The 18749-nt window shown below is 35.6% G+C and overlaps 1 protein-coding gene across 1 annotated transcript in view; it reads left to right on the top strand.

The window, feature by feature from the left end:
* The window catches only part of CDH18 (cadherin 18), a 673500-nt gene extending 655448 nt beyond the window's left edge, over positions 1 to 18052 (top strand). The window contains exon 13 of the mRNA XM_072605468.1: positions 17275 to 18052. Coding sequence (XP_072461569.1) covers positions 17275 to 17765 — 491 coding nt within the window. The 3' untranslated portion in view covers positions 17766 to 18052. The remainder of the gene's footprint in view (positions 1 to 17274) is intronic.
* The last annotated feature ends 697 nt before the right edge of the window (positions 18053 to 18749 follow it).

Genomic DNA, 18749 nt, shown 5'->3' with positions numbered 1-18749 from the left:
AGCTAAATTATAAAATGCTATATGTAAAGCAGTCTTTGAGTTGGCAGATGAATTGTGCTTCATATTTAAATAGAGCTTGATTTCAAAGAGATTTAAGTCTTTATCCCTCTGCTTCCGGGGTATATAGAAGAAAATAGTTGAAATTGTATTTTATGTGTATACATATATATATATATATGCATATATATACATAAATATATTATGATTGACTAAAATTGAAATAATAATTCTTGATCTCTTTTATTGGTGATGTACAAAGAAGTTCTAATTGGTGTCAAGGACTGAATACACTGTTAGCACAGATTTTTATAAAAATGTTATTTTCCTTAAGTGTTGATTTTTAACCATTTATATTTCTCTACACTGCTTTGAGCTCTCTTCCTCGAATTTCTGTAGTTGTACTACTTATTTTCACTCCAAAGTAAAGAATTTCATTTTTTTAACCTTCTCCTGATGAGAATATTTATAACTGGAAGATGTCCAGCTTCAGGACACACTAGCATTGACATATTTAAGGATAAAAGTGTTATTGGCAGGTCTGTGCTAATAAATGTTTAACAATAGTCTCTCAAAAATGTATATGAGTGTACTTTTAAGTATAATTTGTTTTATTGACATTTTCACCATCAGTTTGAAGTCTAGACAATTAAAAATATTTCAAGCCCAAATTGCTAGTATTTGCTGATTTGTGGAATGTAAATGTTCAAACAGAAAATTTAACAATGAGCTTTTGGTAGCCTTCTGGAGCTGTCTCTAGCACACTCCTGGTATTGACTTTTTTTTCCTACAAACTATATAAGGTCTCAGATACTTACTAATTGTAATCCTGAAAAAGTTATTTCAGTCTGCTTCAGCTTCCTCATCTGTAAAATGGGGATAGTAATAGGACCTAACTTCCAGGGTTCTTGTGAGGCTAGAATGAGAGATTTGTAAAGTGCTTTGCAAACTTCAAAGCAGTGTATAAACGCTAATTATTATAATATAGTCTAATAATTATCATATTTGTGATTATTATATATGCTTTGTAAATATTTATTCTTCCTGTTCTGTTCCTCCAGGAGGAACTTTGAGTTTTCCACCATATACAGTGTTTGTCTAGGTTCCCACAATGAAGGGGAGAATCTGGAAGAGACATGTCTCTACCTCATGTCCTGGAAGTACAAGGGTCCTAATCCAAATAGTAATTTATACTGAGCATCCATGGTTACCTAATTTCATTGACATTTAACAGGATTGGGAGACAGAATGACGCAGATTAAAGAACCCTGAACTGAAGTTAGAGAGTTCAAATCCTGCCTGTTACTACCTATGTGAACTTGGACTGACAAGTCATTTAAGCCTTCTTGTTCCTTCTTTGTAAAATTAGAGACTTCCTAGGTATTATCCAGCTCTAATGTTATGATCTCATCCTTCTGTCTCTCCTGAACCCCTTCCATTCAATTTCTTTCAATATTTTCTTAAGGATTAAAACAAAGTGCATGCTGAGGCTTATTGAGGGAGGCAACAAGAATATATCCTATAAGGAAAAAAAAGAAATGAAACAAATATTTATTAAGGACTTCCATGTCAGGTAGTGTGTTAAGCACTAGGGATTTTTTTGGTGGCCTTCCTTTTGACCTGCTCTTCTATTACTATACTCCCACCTCCCTTAGAAATTTGCCTTCAGGGTTTCAAAGACTGGATAATAACATCTGAATTTGAGAAGAGAGTCATTTATCTTAGATTCTTTGTTTTGTTTTTGTTTTCCTTATGTCATAATTGGGCAAATAATGGAACTTTAAATGTAAATTTCAATTATTTTCATATATATTTGGAGATCAGTGACATATTTTGACTCGTGAAAATGCTAAATTCACTCTTTGGGAAAAGAAAATATAAATAAAATATTTTGATATTTTATATTCTTATCTCCTAAAAATCATGATGCAGAAATCATTTCCATTTTATTCCTTTTTCTTTTTTTTTGGTGAAATAAACATTTTGTTGGTTTGAAAGTTTAAAAATATATTTTTTAAGGGGAGGAAAAGTAGACATAAGTTCCAAATTATTTACAATTTGTGCATATAAATATTTCTTACTCATATGTCTCATTACTATTATGGTCTAAGTCTAAGCCTACTCCTCCTATGGATGCTTTGTGTGTTTGCGGGAAGGAATGACCCAGGTTCTTAGAAGAAGATTTTGTATTAATTGTCTTTACCACGTTATCAGAGAGTAAGAGATGTCCTTTGGGGACCCAAACTGTCAATTTGAACAGAAGTTTGGAAACATTGCTCCTCCTCTTCTTCTTTTTCTTCTTCTTCCTCATCTTTTCTCCTTTTTGTTCAAAAAAGCTCATTCAATTTACCTTTGTAATGTGAAGTTTTCATTTTTATTTCTTGAAACATAGCTCTGAAAAACAGGCTCTAAAAAGCCCATTGTGTTCTAAATGCAGCTTCTTGACTAGCCTTTAAATTCAAATCATTCCGACTTTCACTGAATGGGCAATAATAAGCACAGCCCAAGCCTCTATGGCTCATTGTTTAGATTTTGATTGCTTTGAATGAGTAATCGTTTTCGGTTCTGGCCAGAAACTCTGAAGATCTTCCCATCCCAGATCAATATCTTTGTGATTGTAAATTGGGTCATCTTATTCTTACCTAGCCCTTACTCATTAATTGGGCATGACCTCATACAAACTGAGACCTGGGAAGACTTTAATTTAGAAAGGTCAGGGTCACTTACGGCATCCTGGGTCATTGTCAGTTGTCTTGATCTTTTTCTTGCCATTGTACTCTGATGGCTCTGGAGAAGAGGGGGAGGTTTATGACATTTCACCATTCTGCCTCACTCAAATCCAATTTACTTGCAAGTCATGATATTACATTTAAGATTCTCTTTCAGAAAGAAGGATGAACAGGAACAACATAAGTATCAAAGCTTTTGTGATTACCCAGTTATATCTATGACCTGTAAATGATAAACATTGTTCACATCTTTTATTATTTACTTTTCATTTGATTTTAAAGCATTTTTATCTCCATTCCAATCGTAAATTAAAGAAAAAAAATCATTTTAACAAATATGTATACTCCAGTATAATGAATTCTGCATTGGCTATTTTTTTAAAAGTATATCTTTTCCTTCTTCTGCAAGTTCATCCTTTTACATCTGGAGGTGCATAGCAAGCTTCATCACTGGTCCTCTGGAAACATGATTGGTTACTACAATGATCAGAGTTCTCAAATCTTTCAAAATTGTCTTTAAAGTTTGTAACTTTTTTTGAAAAAAGTTCTGAGATACAAGCAAGAAATATTAATTTCCCCCGAAAATAACATTTAAAATAGTTGAATGTATTATTTTTTATTAGAATCCTTCATATATAGGTAATGTAATTCAATATCATTTTCAATAAAGATGTGGGATTTTTTTTTACCGTGGATATAATATCTTAGCCTATCAGGTGATAAGGAATATGGTGGGAGGAAAATTAGGTCATTAAAACATAACCAGACATTGCCAGCATGAGTTTGCACAGTATGGTAGAAAGTCATTGATCTCATGGAATTTTCTTCTACTTGCTGGGTCAAGACATATATGGTTTAAACAAAGCATATGTGGTCTAAAAGAGGAGTAACTGAACTTGATGATGATAAACTGACTGAATCAGCTAGATAAGGCAATAGATACTTATCTACTGGAGCTGGAGTCAGGAAGATGAGTTCAAATCTGGTATCAGAATGATGTTGAATTTTAAACAATACAAAACAACGGCCAGACATAGTAGAAGATATATTAAACCCTAAGCAGGAAACCTGGGTTCCACCCTAACATCTAGAACTAATTGATTGTGTGACCTTGCAAGAGTCATTGAAAATGATCAGGACACAGAATTTTAGTGGACCTCACAGATTATCAAGTCCTACTTATAGCAAAATTTGAATGTATTCTTTGATATCTTCTATAAACAGTCATTTAACTTCATTTGAAGATTTCTAGTGATTTAGTCCTAAGTAGGCAATTGGTTACCTAACATACTTTAATAAAGTCTTTCTTCATATTAAGCACAAATCTGTCTCTACAACTTCCAGCCATCCATAGTGTATCCATAGCCTTGCTTCCCTAGATCCAAGCAAAACAGAGTTCCTTATTTCAACCTGTTAAATAGTTGGCGAAAACTGTTAGCACTCTCTATCCCACATGTTATTTCTTCTTCAGTATAAATACCATCAGTTTCTTTAACTAAACCTTCTGTCAAATGATTTAGAATCCCATCACTATCCTATTATTGTCTATATATGGATACCACATAACTTGCCAATGCTCTTTTGAAAAATGGAAGTGGAAAAGTGGAGCACAGATATGTTTTGACCAAGTTAGTGTATAGCAAGAATATTACTTTCCTCATTATTCATAGTAGGCTTCCATTAAAGTATTGTCCTTCCTGGGGTTCAATTTACTTGTTTATAAATGGAGGGACAGATTAGATTTGTTGATCTTTTGGGACCCTTCAAACTCTAAAATTCTCTAAGAATTTTACCTTGGGATATTACATTTTTATGAATTTCCAATACTTTATTTATCAAATACCAGAATGATTTTATTTAAAAAAAGACTAATTAGAGAACAAAATGTAGGATAAATTTTTTTGATAATCATTTTATAAGCAAAATAGAATTCCTTGATTCTGCAAATAAATACCTTAACGTTAAAAGTGTAGCACTTGGGTCTTCCAGTCACATGAAGGTTCCAAGAAAATTATCTCAATTTTGAGTTAATTGTGAATCAACATCCAACTAAAATAACAGCTCATGAGCTCCAACCAATATATTGCTTTAGTTTTAGTTTTGCTAGACCAAGAGGAAGCCATACTATTTCAAAACAAAAGATACTTTGTCAAACAGTTTAGCAAAATAAGTAACAATAAAGATTTCATTATATATACTTGCCTCATGTATACTTCCATGTCTTCCATGAGTAGGTAATACAAAGAGTAAACATTTGTGATCAGGAAACAATTGTGAAAGAAGACATAGGTAAGGAACATGTATGACTAAATAACTCCATGTGAAGAAGTACTCATGGAAGCAACAAGTGGTCTGAGAGCATACATGGTCAGCGGCAATTTGTACTTGAGAGCTATCATGCAATGTCATCACATTTCTTTTTTTTTTTTGGATACTTCAACTCTCTGTTGGGTATTTAATTGATTGTTGTTCTCTACTACTACATTCTGGTTTTCCATTATAATGTAGTTTAATTTTGGAGCTTCTCTGATATCTCTGGATCTCAGATCTAGAAAGATCAAAGCATCAGGCTGCTTTAGGTCTTTTGCAATTTAGAATCCAGCCAGCTACAACCAGTCAGGTAGCTAGAAGAAATTCTTCAGAATTTGTTTGCCTTTTTGCAATTCCAATACTACTGTACTTGTGCCCTCTCATTTATCTAATTTATTCCTTTTGAATAACTTAGGTCCTTCCACAGCCCTGGTGGATCTCCAAATATGAATTTATCAGTCACTAAGTACATCCCATTTTTCTTCAGGATCCTATTACTTATGCATTTTAAACCACAGCACAGATATCCATTTCCCATTCTCTGATACCCTTTTCTTAGCCATTTTTCCCAATTTACATTTTTCTTTAGAAGACTGTCTTCAAATAATAGCAGTAATGAAAATGACCCTAAAGTCTTCATTTTTTCCCAAAGATTTCATGATCTTTAGGAACATTTTCTAGGTTTCATTTGGTAGTGTTATTTATGCTCACCTAAGTCACCAGGAGTGGATAACAGTTCTCTCATCTGACAGGTTTGGAAAGGTTCTGTCTCTCCTGCATCAGTAACTTGGGAAAACTTCAAATCTCTCCTTGTTATCAGATTAATGAATAACTACTTCCTTACCCCTTATCTCAGGGAGTCACCAAGTACCCTTATTTGTCTCTCCTTCTTGTGATCTTTAGTGGATGATATGTTACCTAGAAGCAGCAATAGTTTTTTCATCACTCTTTAGAGGACAGACAACTGCTACTTTCTCTGTGGAAACAGCCTCATATCTCTTACTTAGCTCTATCTTTCCAGTGATTCTTTTTCATTCATTTTTTCTACTTTGTCATATCACATTCTTCTCTCCAACCCCATGCCGGGGGCCATTATTCCCCTCTGCCTGATCAAATCCTTTTTCGTTGTTTTCACAAAGAATTCCCTTTTCTATTTTGTTTTGGTTTCTCACTTCACTTTTTCTTTTGTTAGTTGTAAGGAAGACTTCATTTTCCCATTGAGATAAATGTATGGATGGAAGGTGTTAAGACAGATAAACACAGCACACTTGATGGCTGCTAGTACAGGTTCACTCTTGATTTGGTCAGATGAGAAAGATGCTAAGAAGGGGTTAATAATCTTACTTTATTCTAATCTAGTTCTCTCAGAATAGGATTACTGATAACAGGACCACAAACTCCTACAACATTCCCTAATCACCATTCTCATAGGGGCTGGTGAGAAGGGGGGCAACTACCCTTATGTGTTGATGGGGTCAATCAAAACAGGCACCACTTGCACTTCCCCTAAATCCCCTCAAGCCTCAATGGGGGCCAGTTGAGGCAAACACAGATTCCCCCCAAACTTTGTTGGCACACACAGTACTGCAGCTTGTACATTTAACCCTAAGGTTCCCCCAAGCCTTAATGGGGGCCAGTTGAAATACACACAGCATTTGTGCATTCAGCCCTAAAGGTTCCCCATTTGCTGTGTAATGACCACCCGTTTTATAGGCCAACAGACAAAGCAGACATATTGTCAGCAAGAGCCTCACAAGTTTACATCACCCCATTCCTGTATCTCACTGCACAGCTCCAGGGGATGTTTATGTTATTTACCATTGCAGAACTCTGCACAAGCATGGGGGAGATGTTTTGAACCATAACTGTGGGAACTCATATCTAGTACCTGGGAACTGGAGATTGGTATGGCTATGGATCCTGGGAAACTGAACTCCAAGAAATAATAACAAAATTTCCCTTTATACACACTCAAATCCACCTTACTTATACTAAAATTCACCTTACCTACAGAAGGGGAGATATTCTCCTCCCTCACCCTGTATTTGTTTTGTTTTGTTTGTTTTTTAGTGGGAGAATGGGTTGAGGGCTATGATTTCATTAATGCTGAGAATTCCTGGTGAGGAAGCCAGCAAAGCAGATCAGCAACTATTCTTCAGCTACTTCAATTAGTGAGTCAGTGGCTTGTTCAGCGTCTTACAAACCAAATGTCTCAGAGGTGGGATTTGAACCCAGTTCTGCATCTGCTACGTATAGTATACTACTTCCCTAACCTATAATCCCATATGCTATGTTCCTTGGTAATATATTTGTGATTTTTATGCTGATAGCCAGTTAGGTCCCTGTGCTGAGATCACAGGAAAATAAAACAGTAGAATCCCTCCAAATTTGCTCAATAGTTGTTTCTACTAGAGTTGGAGAGAATCTCTGATATCTTTGATGTCATATTATCTTTACAGGTTAACAAGAATAAAGTAGCTTGAATATTCTGGGGGCAGAGCCAAGATGGCAGAGTAGAAGTAAGGACCTGCCTGATCTCTGCCCCAAAACTCCTCAAAATACCTGTACAATTGACTCTAAACAAATTCTAGAGTAACAGAAGCCACATAGTAACAGAGTGAAACAGATTTCCAGCCCAAGACAGTCTGAAAGGCTGCCAGGAAGGGTCTATTGCACCAGGCTCAGAGTGGAACTCAGCCCAGCATGGGCCATGTTGGCACAGACAGGAATGGAGCAGGCCCCAGAGCGCTGAATCATTGGCAGGTGTAGTGATTTCCAGACGTCTCAACCCACAAATGCCAAAGACAGTTTCAAAGATCTCTCTCACCTGGTGAGAGCAGAATGTGATCCAGCCACAGCCTCAGCACAGCAGCAGCCACTACTATAGCAAGAGATGCTTCTGGAGCTCTTGGCCTATAGACTGTGAGGGAAGCAAGCAGCTGATCTGGGTCACAATCCATGGTAAAAGTCCTGGAGTGAGGAGGAGCACTGGAGTGGCAGAGCTGGTGACAGCTGTGGAGAGGGAATCCTACTCATAGTTCCAGGGCAGAAAAGAATGCTTGTGGTTGCTCACAGGTTAGAGCGTAGACCAGGAGAGGAGTGAAAAACCTCTCCTTTGATTATACCATTTTGGAGGAATTGAGAATTTCGAGGTCTCTAGAGATATCTCTGAAAACAGCTGCACAAACCCTCTGAAACCTAGGGCAGTACACCCTCCACTTAACAGAGAGCTCAAAAGTCAAATTGGTAGGGAAAATGAAAAAAAAGTGGAAAAAAATAAGACTATAGAAGGTTACTTTCTTGGTGAAAAGGTATTTTCTTACAATGAGGAAGATGAAAACATACAATGAGAAGACTACAAGGTCAAGGCTCCTACGTCCTGAGACTCCAAGAAAAATATGAAACAGTCTCAAGTCATGGAAGAGCTCAAAAAGGATTTTGAAAATCAAATAAAAGAAGTAGAGGAAAAATTGGGAAGAGAAATGAGAGTAAGGCAAGAAAACCATTAAAAACTAGTCTCAAAAAAATGCTGAAGAAAATAACATTTTTAAAAACTAGACTACCCCAAATGGAAAAGAGGAAGGAAAAGTCAAAGAGGAGAAGAATTCCTTAAATCTATCTTGCCCTACAGGAAAATAGAGGGAAGAAGAATGGGAGAGGGGGGGAGTGATAGAAGGGAGGGCAGACTGAGCAAAGGGATGGTGGGGTCCATACTGTCCTGGGGTGGGGAGAGAGGAGAGATGAGAGAAAATTTAGAATCCAAAATCTTGTGGAAGTGAATGTTGAAAACTGAAAATAAATAAATTATATTAATAAAAAACAATAATGGAGCTCAGTTATTAGGTCCTTATCTTTTAAATCATTTTTATTGAGCAATTTGCTTTGAGACCAAGTGGCCCACTTACTATTTTCCATAAAGGCCATTTCATTTTCCTTTCCTTCCCTTTTGCATGGTCAGTTCTTCATGTCTAAAATTTCCTGTCTTCTTGTCTATGAATCTTAGAATCTGTAGCTCCAGTGCTTCCAGGCTTAGGAAAAGTGCAGGAGGGCTTTCCTGGGTTCCTCAGTTGTAATTGTCCTCTCACCACACCCCCAGATAACTTTGGATTCCCATTGTATAAATTATTCATTATCATTAATTTATTCATATATATACATTGTGCATAATCCCAATAGAATATAAGCTGGTGAGCAGGGGCTATTTTGTTTTAGTCTTTGTTTCCCCCATAAATAGTATAGTGCCTTGTATAGTTAATAAATGCTTGTTAAATTAATTTAATGAAGATAATTAGAGAGAACTGGATTCAGATTCTCCTTTTCATACTATCTATGTGACCATGAATGCTCACTCTTAACGTCTTTCAACCTGATTTCTAAAATAGAGAAAAATAAAGCCATAGTTCCTATCTCAAAAGACTTTTATACTGTTTAAATGAGATAATATATGTGAAATCATTTGTACAAATAAAACATGTCAGTGAATTATTATTATCATATTAATTATAGGTTTCTTTTATCTGGATACACAATTTTTGTGAAAAATAATTTTATATAATTAAACTCACCCCCTTTTCTTTAAGAATTTTACAATTTCTTTTGAGGAAGAGAGAGTTAAATTAACATTCTTCCACTCCCTCCCACTCCACTTTTATATTTAGATGTCCATGTATTTTCAAGGGTTTTAGGCACTCCCTTCTAGGATGAAGATCAAAACCTAGTTTTGTCCTCTCATTCTGTGAGACTCATGTATTTTTGTAATGAAGTTAGTAGAATTGTAAAAAAGTGATAGAAGACATCAAATATCACAACTATTAGAGAATACATAAATATTAATTTAACTATTGGTTATGATTCCAAAATATCCAATCAGCAAGAAAAAACCACTGAGGCAGAGTTCCAAGCCAATGATCATTTATTAAAGGACCTGACTTCCTTCAATGAATAGGACCTCAGATCTTTCTCACAATTTGAGATATCCCATTTCTCCAGGGCCTTAGTTTTATAGTGTTTAATACCCAAGCAATACAGATGAAGCAAACTAAAAATACAGTCTTATTGGTGGATAGACCTTTTCCTTGACTTTCTAAGAGAGTCTACACAAAATACAGAATATCATGGGCTGACAAACAGGCTAACGAGCAGACCTTGGCAGACTTATCTTAGCCTTTCAGAAGGTCCAACCAAGCTACTGAGCAGACACATGGGCTAGGCCAATAAACGGATGTCAAAAATCTATATGTGATAATGGGCCAGTAGAAAGGCAGGCTGGAGGCCGGCAATCAGGATCACTCATTGGCCAAATGCTCCTAGCTGTCTCCCCAAGTTGAGCAATGAGGGAGTGATGAAGGGTAGAGGAACAATGAAATGACTGGGAGAACTTCCAAATCATTGGGTGGCCTCTGTCATGTTGGGCTTGTTTCCCTGCTCAGCAGGAAGAAAGCAGGGAGGTCATTTAGTTGACTTCCTATGATTAAGCAAATAAACTTCATAGCAAGTAAACTTCTGATTATCCAATATACAGTTTGGAGTCTTTTCTAAGAGTTTGAGGCCTTTTGTAGTGAAGAACCTATCCTATTTAATTATTCCTGAATTTACATGTATTAGTTGATTGACTAAATGTATATTGATAAATAAGAATAATGTTAATAATTACTAATAATCACAGGCCATATAAAATCATTAGCTGATAATACTTATTGGAGTAAAGAAAGGGTCCATTCATCTATTTCACATTCCTGTGTATGAGATTCCTGTACAATGATCAGAAAGCTGACATGCTTCTGGAGGAAATAGACTATATTAAGACTGACATTATTTCTACAAAATAAACTGGGGAATGAACTTAGCTAAGTGGAAGCATGTCTTTTGTGTTTTCTTGGATGGAAAGACAGGGAGAAAAAGATTAAAAGAATAGATCCCAAAATATTTTCATAATGCACTGATGTTTACATAAGGATAATATAAAAAAAAATTACAAGCAAACAGTGTAATAAAATTGTGGAATTTTTCAAATGATCTGTGTTCAAATCCTTATTCAGCTACTCAACCATTTGACATGGAGCAAGCTGGTTGATTTCTTTTGGTCTCAATTTCCTCACCTGAAAAATGAGGGAGTTGGACTATATGCCCTCCAATGTCCCTTTTCTCTCTAAAGCTATGTTGATGTGACTGATGAGAGTAGAGCAGCTCATTTGGACTCTGGCATAGCTATCCAGGATGACTTTGTGAGGAAGAGGAAATAGCAGTTAAGAGAAATGAAATCCAGAAGAGCAGATGGACCAGCCCAGGGATACAGAGAAAAAATTATCCTGGAGGTGATAATGTCAAAAGCAAAGTAGCTGGCTGTCTGAATTGTCTGGAGGAATATGCTCTACAAAGTGACTGAACACAATCCTGGAGCAAGGTATATGGATTCAGAGTGCCTGGGCTTAAATTCTATTTCTGCCACAGAGTAACCTTGGTAGCAAGTCATCTAATCTTTCTGAAACTGTTTCCTCATTTGGAAAAATGTTGTTGTTGAGTCAATTCAGATTCTTTATGACCCTATATTTGGGATTTTCTTGACGAAGATACTGCAATGGTTTGCCATTTTCTTCTCCATGTCACTTTATAGATGAGGAACTGAGGCAAACATGATTAAATAGTTTGCCCAGAATGGTGCTGTATATAGAACACCAGGCCTGGGGTTAGGAAGACCTGAGTTCAAATCCAGTCTCAGACACTTACTAGCTCTTTTGACTCTGGGCAAGTCACTTAACCCTACTGACCTCAGTTCCTCATCTATAAAGTGACATGGAGAAGGAAATGGAAAACCACTGTAGTATCTTTGCCAAGAGAATCCCAAATATGAGATCACAAAGATTCTGAAATGAAGAAGGGTCACACTCATTCCCTCAAAGTTCCTTTCCAGTTCCTCAATAAATCCATTATGTTATGATTATCTGATTACCAAAAACAAAACAAAACGTAAAAATAAACACACAAAAGATGATTGCAACCCCTATCTCATACGGTAACTTTTTCATCTCTGAAAAAGATTTATGAGGAGATAAACACATCTTAAAAGTATCCTTAATATAAAAAGAGAATGATCAAGTCTATAAATCACCACAGCGGGTTCCATCTTCTCACAATTTAGGAAAAGTTTTCCAGGAAACAACATCCCAATGTTTATTTATTTTTTTTATTTACATACACATACACATTTGTTTTTCAGTGTCTTGAAGAAATAAAATATATGGGTGACTCAAAGGACAACGAAAGATATATGTTTGATATAGGTAGACTACAGAATATTACCAAAAACAGTATCTGTGGAGAAAGAAATGTAAAGAATACCATCCAGGATATAGGTTATTAGAAAAGGGAGTGAGCTGGTTATGCAGCAAGAGCAAGGGACCATAAATGGATAACCCAATAGATGGACTGATAGCTGAGGAATCTGGAAAGATCTAGAAGGAAGTCTTCAAATACATTGTATAGGTACTTGAAGGGGGTTGCCTCAAAGGACAAGTACAATATTCATTCAAGAAGGGGTGAATGAGTTCTAACATGCAGCTTTGGAGACAATGCCTATGCCAAAGATACCATGGATCTACAGAAGTATTGAAGTATGGTAGCAGATGTAGGTCTCAACTCATTTTTACCATTTCACTCTCTAATTTTCAGGACAATCTTTATTAGATAATGACAACTTTTAAAATTTGCTCTCTAACTGTGGATTTATCCAATAATAACCTTGCATCTACAACTAAATTTCTATTCTTTACCATTGATCTATTTTTATATTTTTATACAATATTGGATATTTAAAGAAGTGAACTCTGTTAATTATCTTAATTTTTAATTGGATAATTTATATTTCATTTCTTTCTTTCCTCCCCTTGATGTTTTTGCTAATACACACACCTGTAACACACTTTGTTATCCTTTTATCTTTATCTTTTATATATAACATGTATAACTGTTGAACTTGTGTTAAAATTAGACTTAATCCGGAAAAACTGCCATTTTTATGTATTAACCTGACCTAGCTATGTACTATTGCTATTACTCCAGTTATTCAAGTCTTCTTTTATATGTGTCAAAATCATTTAGATTTTGTTTTTATATTTGTTTCTCAGTAAGTTAAAGCCAAAATACTAGTACCCTTTTAGTTATTAGTAATACATTTTTACTAATTATACTTGAATTTTGTTAGTGACATAAAAATGTAGATGATTTTTCTGCTTTTTATCTCTCATGTGGATACCTTGGTAAACTCATTTTTTTTCTTCAGTTAACTTTAGTTGTTGAGTTTCTTGTATATAAAAAATATATATGCAAACACATTTTCTGGAAAAGAAATACTTACCTCATTGTGGTCAATACTTATTCCCTTAATTTGTGCATCACATTTTTTTTTTTTTTGGTTTGCACTAACTAATATTTTTGTCTGAAATAATGTGAAATAGAAATAATGATCATGGATTACCCTGTTTTATACCTGTTTTCACTGAGAATATCTCTAATTTACACTTGTTATTCATAGAATGCTAGATCTTGATTTCAGTTTGATACATTATAACATATTAATAAAAATGTTTCTCATGCTATTTTTTGTGTTCTTAGAATAAATTGATTGTTCATTTTATTAATGAATTAATTAATTACTCTTTTCTAGCTATTGGTATACTCACTTAATATGTATCTGTATGTCAAGTCTTAATTTCCATTAAGCATATGGGGAGTCAGTTTCTCAGAAACTCTGTCTTCTCACCTATAAAATAATGGAAAAATCTGAACTGAATGCTATGACTGGATGATCACGAAAGTCCCTTGTAATGTTACAGGCTGTGGATATCATGTCTGGTACCAGCAAACCTTGATGATTGACATTAAATTAGCTCTATACCCTTTAAAATTCCACTGACCTCATTTACCTCTCTGTACACTCCCATAACTCCCTTTGACATTAACCACCAACCATCTCTTCTTGTTGAAAGTGGTTGATTTATTGAACGAAAGAAAAAATGCTATACTACAATAAATTAAATAGTCAGCAGAAATAGGTGTTGCAATCTAGAACAGCCTCCTCATTTAATCATAACTGGAGCCTGAGAAATATAGTAGGTGATAAATCTAAATGAGTAGATAGAATGAAATCAGTTAGCTTCAGGATGCTATTTCAGCTTTGAATTATATTTCTTTTTAACTAAAATGTAAATGTCAGAGCTTTCTGGTACCTGGCCATTTCCGAAATATATGCATTTATTGTATACCTCAGATGGCACTAGGCTCTTCATAATCTTGCTAAAGAAAAATTGCTTTTCTTCGAAACATAAGCACTGCATTCAGGAGAATATTTTAGTCATGTCACAAGTATAGAGGTAGGTACCAAAGTTCTTTTCTCTACATTTGGTTTTTGGACTCCAAATGCAGGTTTCTTTCTGATGCTTCTGAGAAGCATAGATAAGGGAACAAAAAAAGCATAAGCATTTATGTAGGACTTATTGTATGCCAGGCACTGTGCTAAGCATTTAAAAATACTCTCTAATTTAATCCTCACAGTAACTGATAGGATGATATGTTATATTCTCACTTTATAGCTGAGTAAATAAACAAATAGAGGTTAAGTGACTTGGTCAGGGTTACACAGCTAGTAAATATCTGAGGGTGGATTTGAAATTAGGTCTTCCTAAGTTCCAAGCACAGTGCTCTATCCCCTTCACCACCAGTTGCCTCAATTATCTGACAATACAGGAAGCAACCTTTCCCCAAACTCCCACTTTCATAGGTCTTTTCATTACAGTTACAATTCTTTTTGTATCCAATTAGGGCTGACAGTAATTTGTTGTTATTATTGTTTTGTTTTCATCTTTTTGGCCTGGTTGTTTTTAAAATTCCTTATGGGTAGGGATCTTATCTACATAATCTTTTATTCTATCCCCTGTATACAATATCAGGTTCATAGCAGTTGCTCATGAAGTACTTGCTAGTTAATTGCCAGTTTAAGAGGTTAAGGAAATATTGTTTTTCCTTTCCTACTGGGCAAGTAAATTTTGTTTTTGCATGTGAGGTTTCAGTCCCATAACCTTGAGAATTAAGGATGTGGGAATTTCCGACTGAGACATTCCAAAAGAATGAAGAAGAATGGGATGGAAGCAAGAGAAGGACATTTTAGGATGATAGACATGAAGATGGAAGGCACATCAGATCAAGATGTAGAAGTGAAAATGACTTCAAGAACTACTAGTCCCAAACCTTTATTTAACCTATGAGGAAACGGTTGCCCATAGAGGTTAATTGCATCACCCAAAGTCACATAGATAAGTAGTAAGTGGCAAAGCTAGCATTCTAACCTGGGTCCTATGATTCAAAATCTGTTTGCTGTTGTTATTTTTCCATTTCATTCCTCTGCCTCCTATTCGATATAGAAATTTAGACTATATGTATAAACAGGCCTGAGTGGATCATTCATTTATCAATTGGGTGTATAAGTGAGCAATAAGTGGGTAAATAATTAAATTGAGCTCCAATATTTGCCTCTGTCTTGTAGCCTTAGTTTTAGTCATAGAAGTACAGGGGCTGACCCCATGATTTCATTTTGTAGAGGGAACTCCACGTGAAGAAATCCCTTCTCCCAATGCATGACAGCACCATCCCAGCAACTAAGTGTTAGACAACTGCCTAGAGAATCAAGAATTTAAGTGACTTGCCCAGGGGTTACACAATCAGTATTCACCAGAGGTGCTTCTGGTACCTAGCTCTTCCTGGTTTCAAGGCCAGCTTTCTATTCATGGAACTATACTTTGTGTTATATATACTATACTTTTCTGTTAATTAACATATATACATATGTACATACATGCACACATAGATACTATTAATTTTATTCATATATACATGTGTGTATATATATACATATATTTTTTTTTTCATTTTTACTTGAATTTTTCTGAACAAACCTGTGTTTTCTTTGATATCATGAACTTTCAGGAAGGGAACTTCTCTAAATACAAATGATGAACTCTTCAGCACCTGATATTTATAGCTGGTATATTTTCATATTGTCAGAGGCCTTAAAGGGAAAAATGTACAATATAGTTATTAATACAAGTTCTAAATGACCTATAGGGTAGGAGATATTCTAGAAACCTTAGCTTGTGGAATCATTCTTTCCTCTGCCTTGCCATAGACATTATTACATTAGTAAAACAAAACAAAGCAAAAAAAAAAAAAAAAACCAAGACCTTTTATGTTCATAAGTCACTTTGCTGCTCATGGATAAACCTGACTTCGGTATCAATTTCCATGTCAGAATAAATCTGAATCCACTTGGGATACCTTTCATTCCCACAGAGGTCTTAATCCTCTCCAAATTTAGAAAGTTGTGCTAGAAACATTCAACAGAAAGCATGGCATAGTTTCTAAAAGCAATTGTGTTAAAGTCAGAAGACCTGGGTTTGAGTGCTGTCACAATTGTTAGTTTGTGTAATCTATGTAAATTATTTCACTTCCAAGACTCTCAGCTCCTAAATCTCTGAAATGGGGATAATTATATCTATGTTACCTACCTCACATGGTGATTGTGAGGAAAATACTTTATTAAACACAAAACTTAGATAAATAATAGCTAATATTTATATAACATCTAAGACCAAGTCTCTAGACACTGTGCTAAGTACTTTACAAACATTATTTCATATGATTATTACAATAACCCTAGCAGGTAGGTGCTATTATTGCAATCTTCGTTTAATAGTTGAGGAAACTGAAGCAAACAGACATTACATGACTTGCCCAGGGTTATACAGCTAGTATCTGAATCCAGAATTGAACTTAGGTCATACTGATTTCAAGTAATAGCCTTAGATTTACTGCGCCTCCTAGTTATTACTAACCACAGCTGGGGGAAGGGGGAGGAATCTCCATTGCTTATTGTATTACATATGTTTACATGTTCTCATGGGATATTCTTAGAGAACAGAGGATTATTGAGTTATGCTATGTTAGTTGCAAAGGGCAAAATGATTAAAGCAAGAAAAGGAAGAGAAAAGGCTACTATTTTAAGTAGAGAAATAAGGAAAAGTCTAAGTTTTTTGCCCCTGCCCCCTTTGGCATTATCTCCTTAAATAAGGTCTATTAAAATGTAACAAACCAATAGCCTAACCCACTTTCTCTCATTCCTAAACCATATGTGTAATCTTTAGCCTTTTAATTTTCCTAATTCTGAAACTTTCTTCCAATTTCTCCTCAGCAATTGTGATTCTCTTCATCACTCTCAGACGCAGCAAGAAAGAGCCCTTGATCATTTCCGAGGAGGACGTGAGGGAAAATGTGGTCACTTATGATGATGAAGGGGGTGGGGAGGAAGATACAGAAGCCTTTGACATCACAGCCCTGAGGAACCCATCGGCTGCTGAGGAGCTGAAATATAGAAGAGATGTTCGACCGGAAGTGATGCTTACACCCCGACACCAGCCTTCGTCCACTCTTGAGAGTATAGATGTTCAGGAATTTATTAAACAAAGACTGGCAGAGGCAGACCTTGACCCCAGTGTTCCCCCCTATGACTCTCTACAGACATATGCATATGAGGGCCATAGATCTGAAGCTGGGTCCATCAGCTCCCTGGATTCGGCAACTACACACTCAGACCAGGATTATAATTATCTTGGTGACTGGGGGCCAGAGTTTAAAAAGTTAGCTGAACTCTATGGAGAATTAGAATCGGAAAGAACAAGTTAGGAATGAGCACTCTTGGAATTTGCTTCCTGGGCAACTGGATATATAAGCTCAAATAATGGCAATGATAAGGGAAGGCAATAGTGCTGGGAACTGAGCAAGCTTGCACACAGTCACTGTAGAAACAAGTGCCCTTTTCATGTGTGAAACTGGGTTCTTTGATTGGAAGAAAGTCAAATTTTGAAAATACAGAGAAACAAAGAAGCTATTGTTCCTTGTGTATATTTTTTAAATGCTCAATAAAGTCTGTGGTACCGTTTCATTAACAACACCCTAAGTAAGCCAAACAATGATATTTTGTTGCAAATATTTTTTTCCCTAAATCTTATTTGAAGGCAGATGAATGCAAACACTCCCAATAACTAATATGTAATGTTTGTAAAAATGGTACCTTGGAGTGTTTATCTAAATGGAGATGACCCTTGTATTTCCAGTTCTCTGGAATGATTTGGGAAAGCCCAGATTGATTCTAGCTGGTACCCCGCTAAAATGGCAGACCTCTTCCTTCTTGTCCCACCTGGACTTTCAATTAAATTGAATAAAATCTTTCTGAAACACCAGGCTTCCCTGAGGTGGACCTGTATACCTAGTTCCTTTTTGCCCTCCCCTCTTCTTGTCTCCATAAGAAAATGATGGAGCATGGGGACTTGCTGCCTGTACTGTTATGTATGCAACTTCTGAGCACCGAATGTGCACTGTTGCAGAGGGCAGAGAGACTGCTGTCTCTGTTGCCTTTTTTCTTCTTACTTTTCTTTTTTCTAACTGGAGAGTTTCTTTTTTCCCCTAGATAGAATGAATGATTTAAAAGTTATTGTATACTCAGTGAAGCTGAGAAGGCACGGGTAGACTGATGAAATATCACAATAGAAGAAAATATTGGCTCTGCAACTGTTTGAGTAATACTTTTTCTGGGTTCAGTGACTAGTAACCAATTCTATGCTGCACACTACTGAGAATCAAATATCAGAAAAAACAAGGTTTCTATTT

This window comes from Notamacropus eugenii, chromosome 4 (assembly GCF_028372415.1).
Source record: "Notamacropus eugenii isolate mMacEug1 chromosome 4, mMacEug1.pri_v2, whole genome shotgun sequence".
Lineage (NCBI taxonomy): Eukaryota > Metazoa > Chordata > Mammalia > Diprotodontia > Macropodidae > Notamacropus > Notamacropus eugenii.
This window is presented reverse-complemented; position numbering and strand designations above follow the sequence as displayed.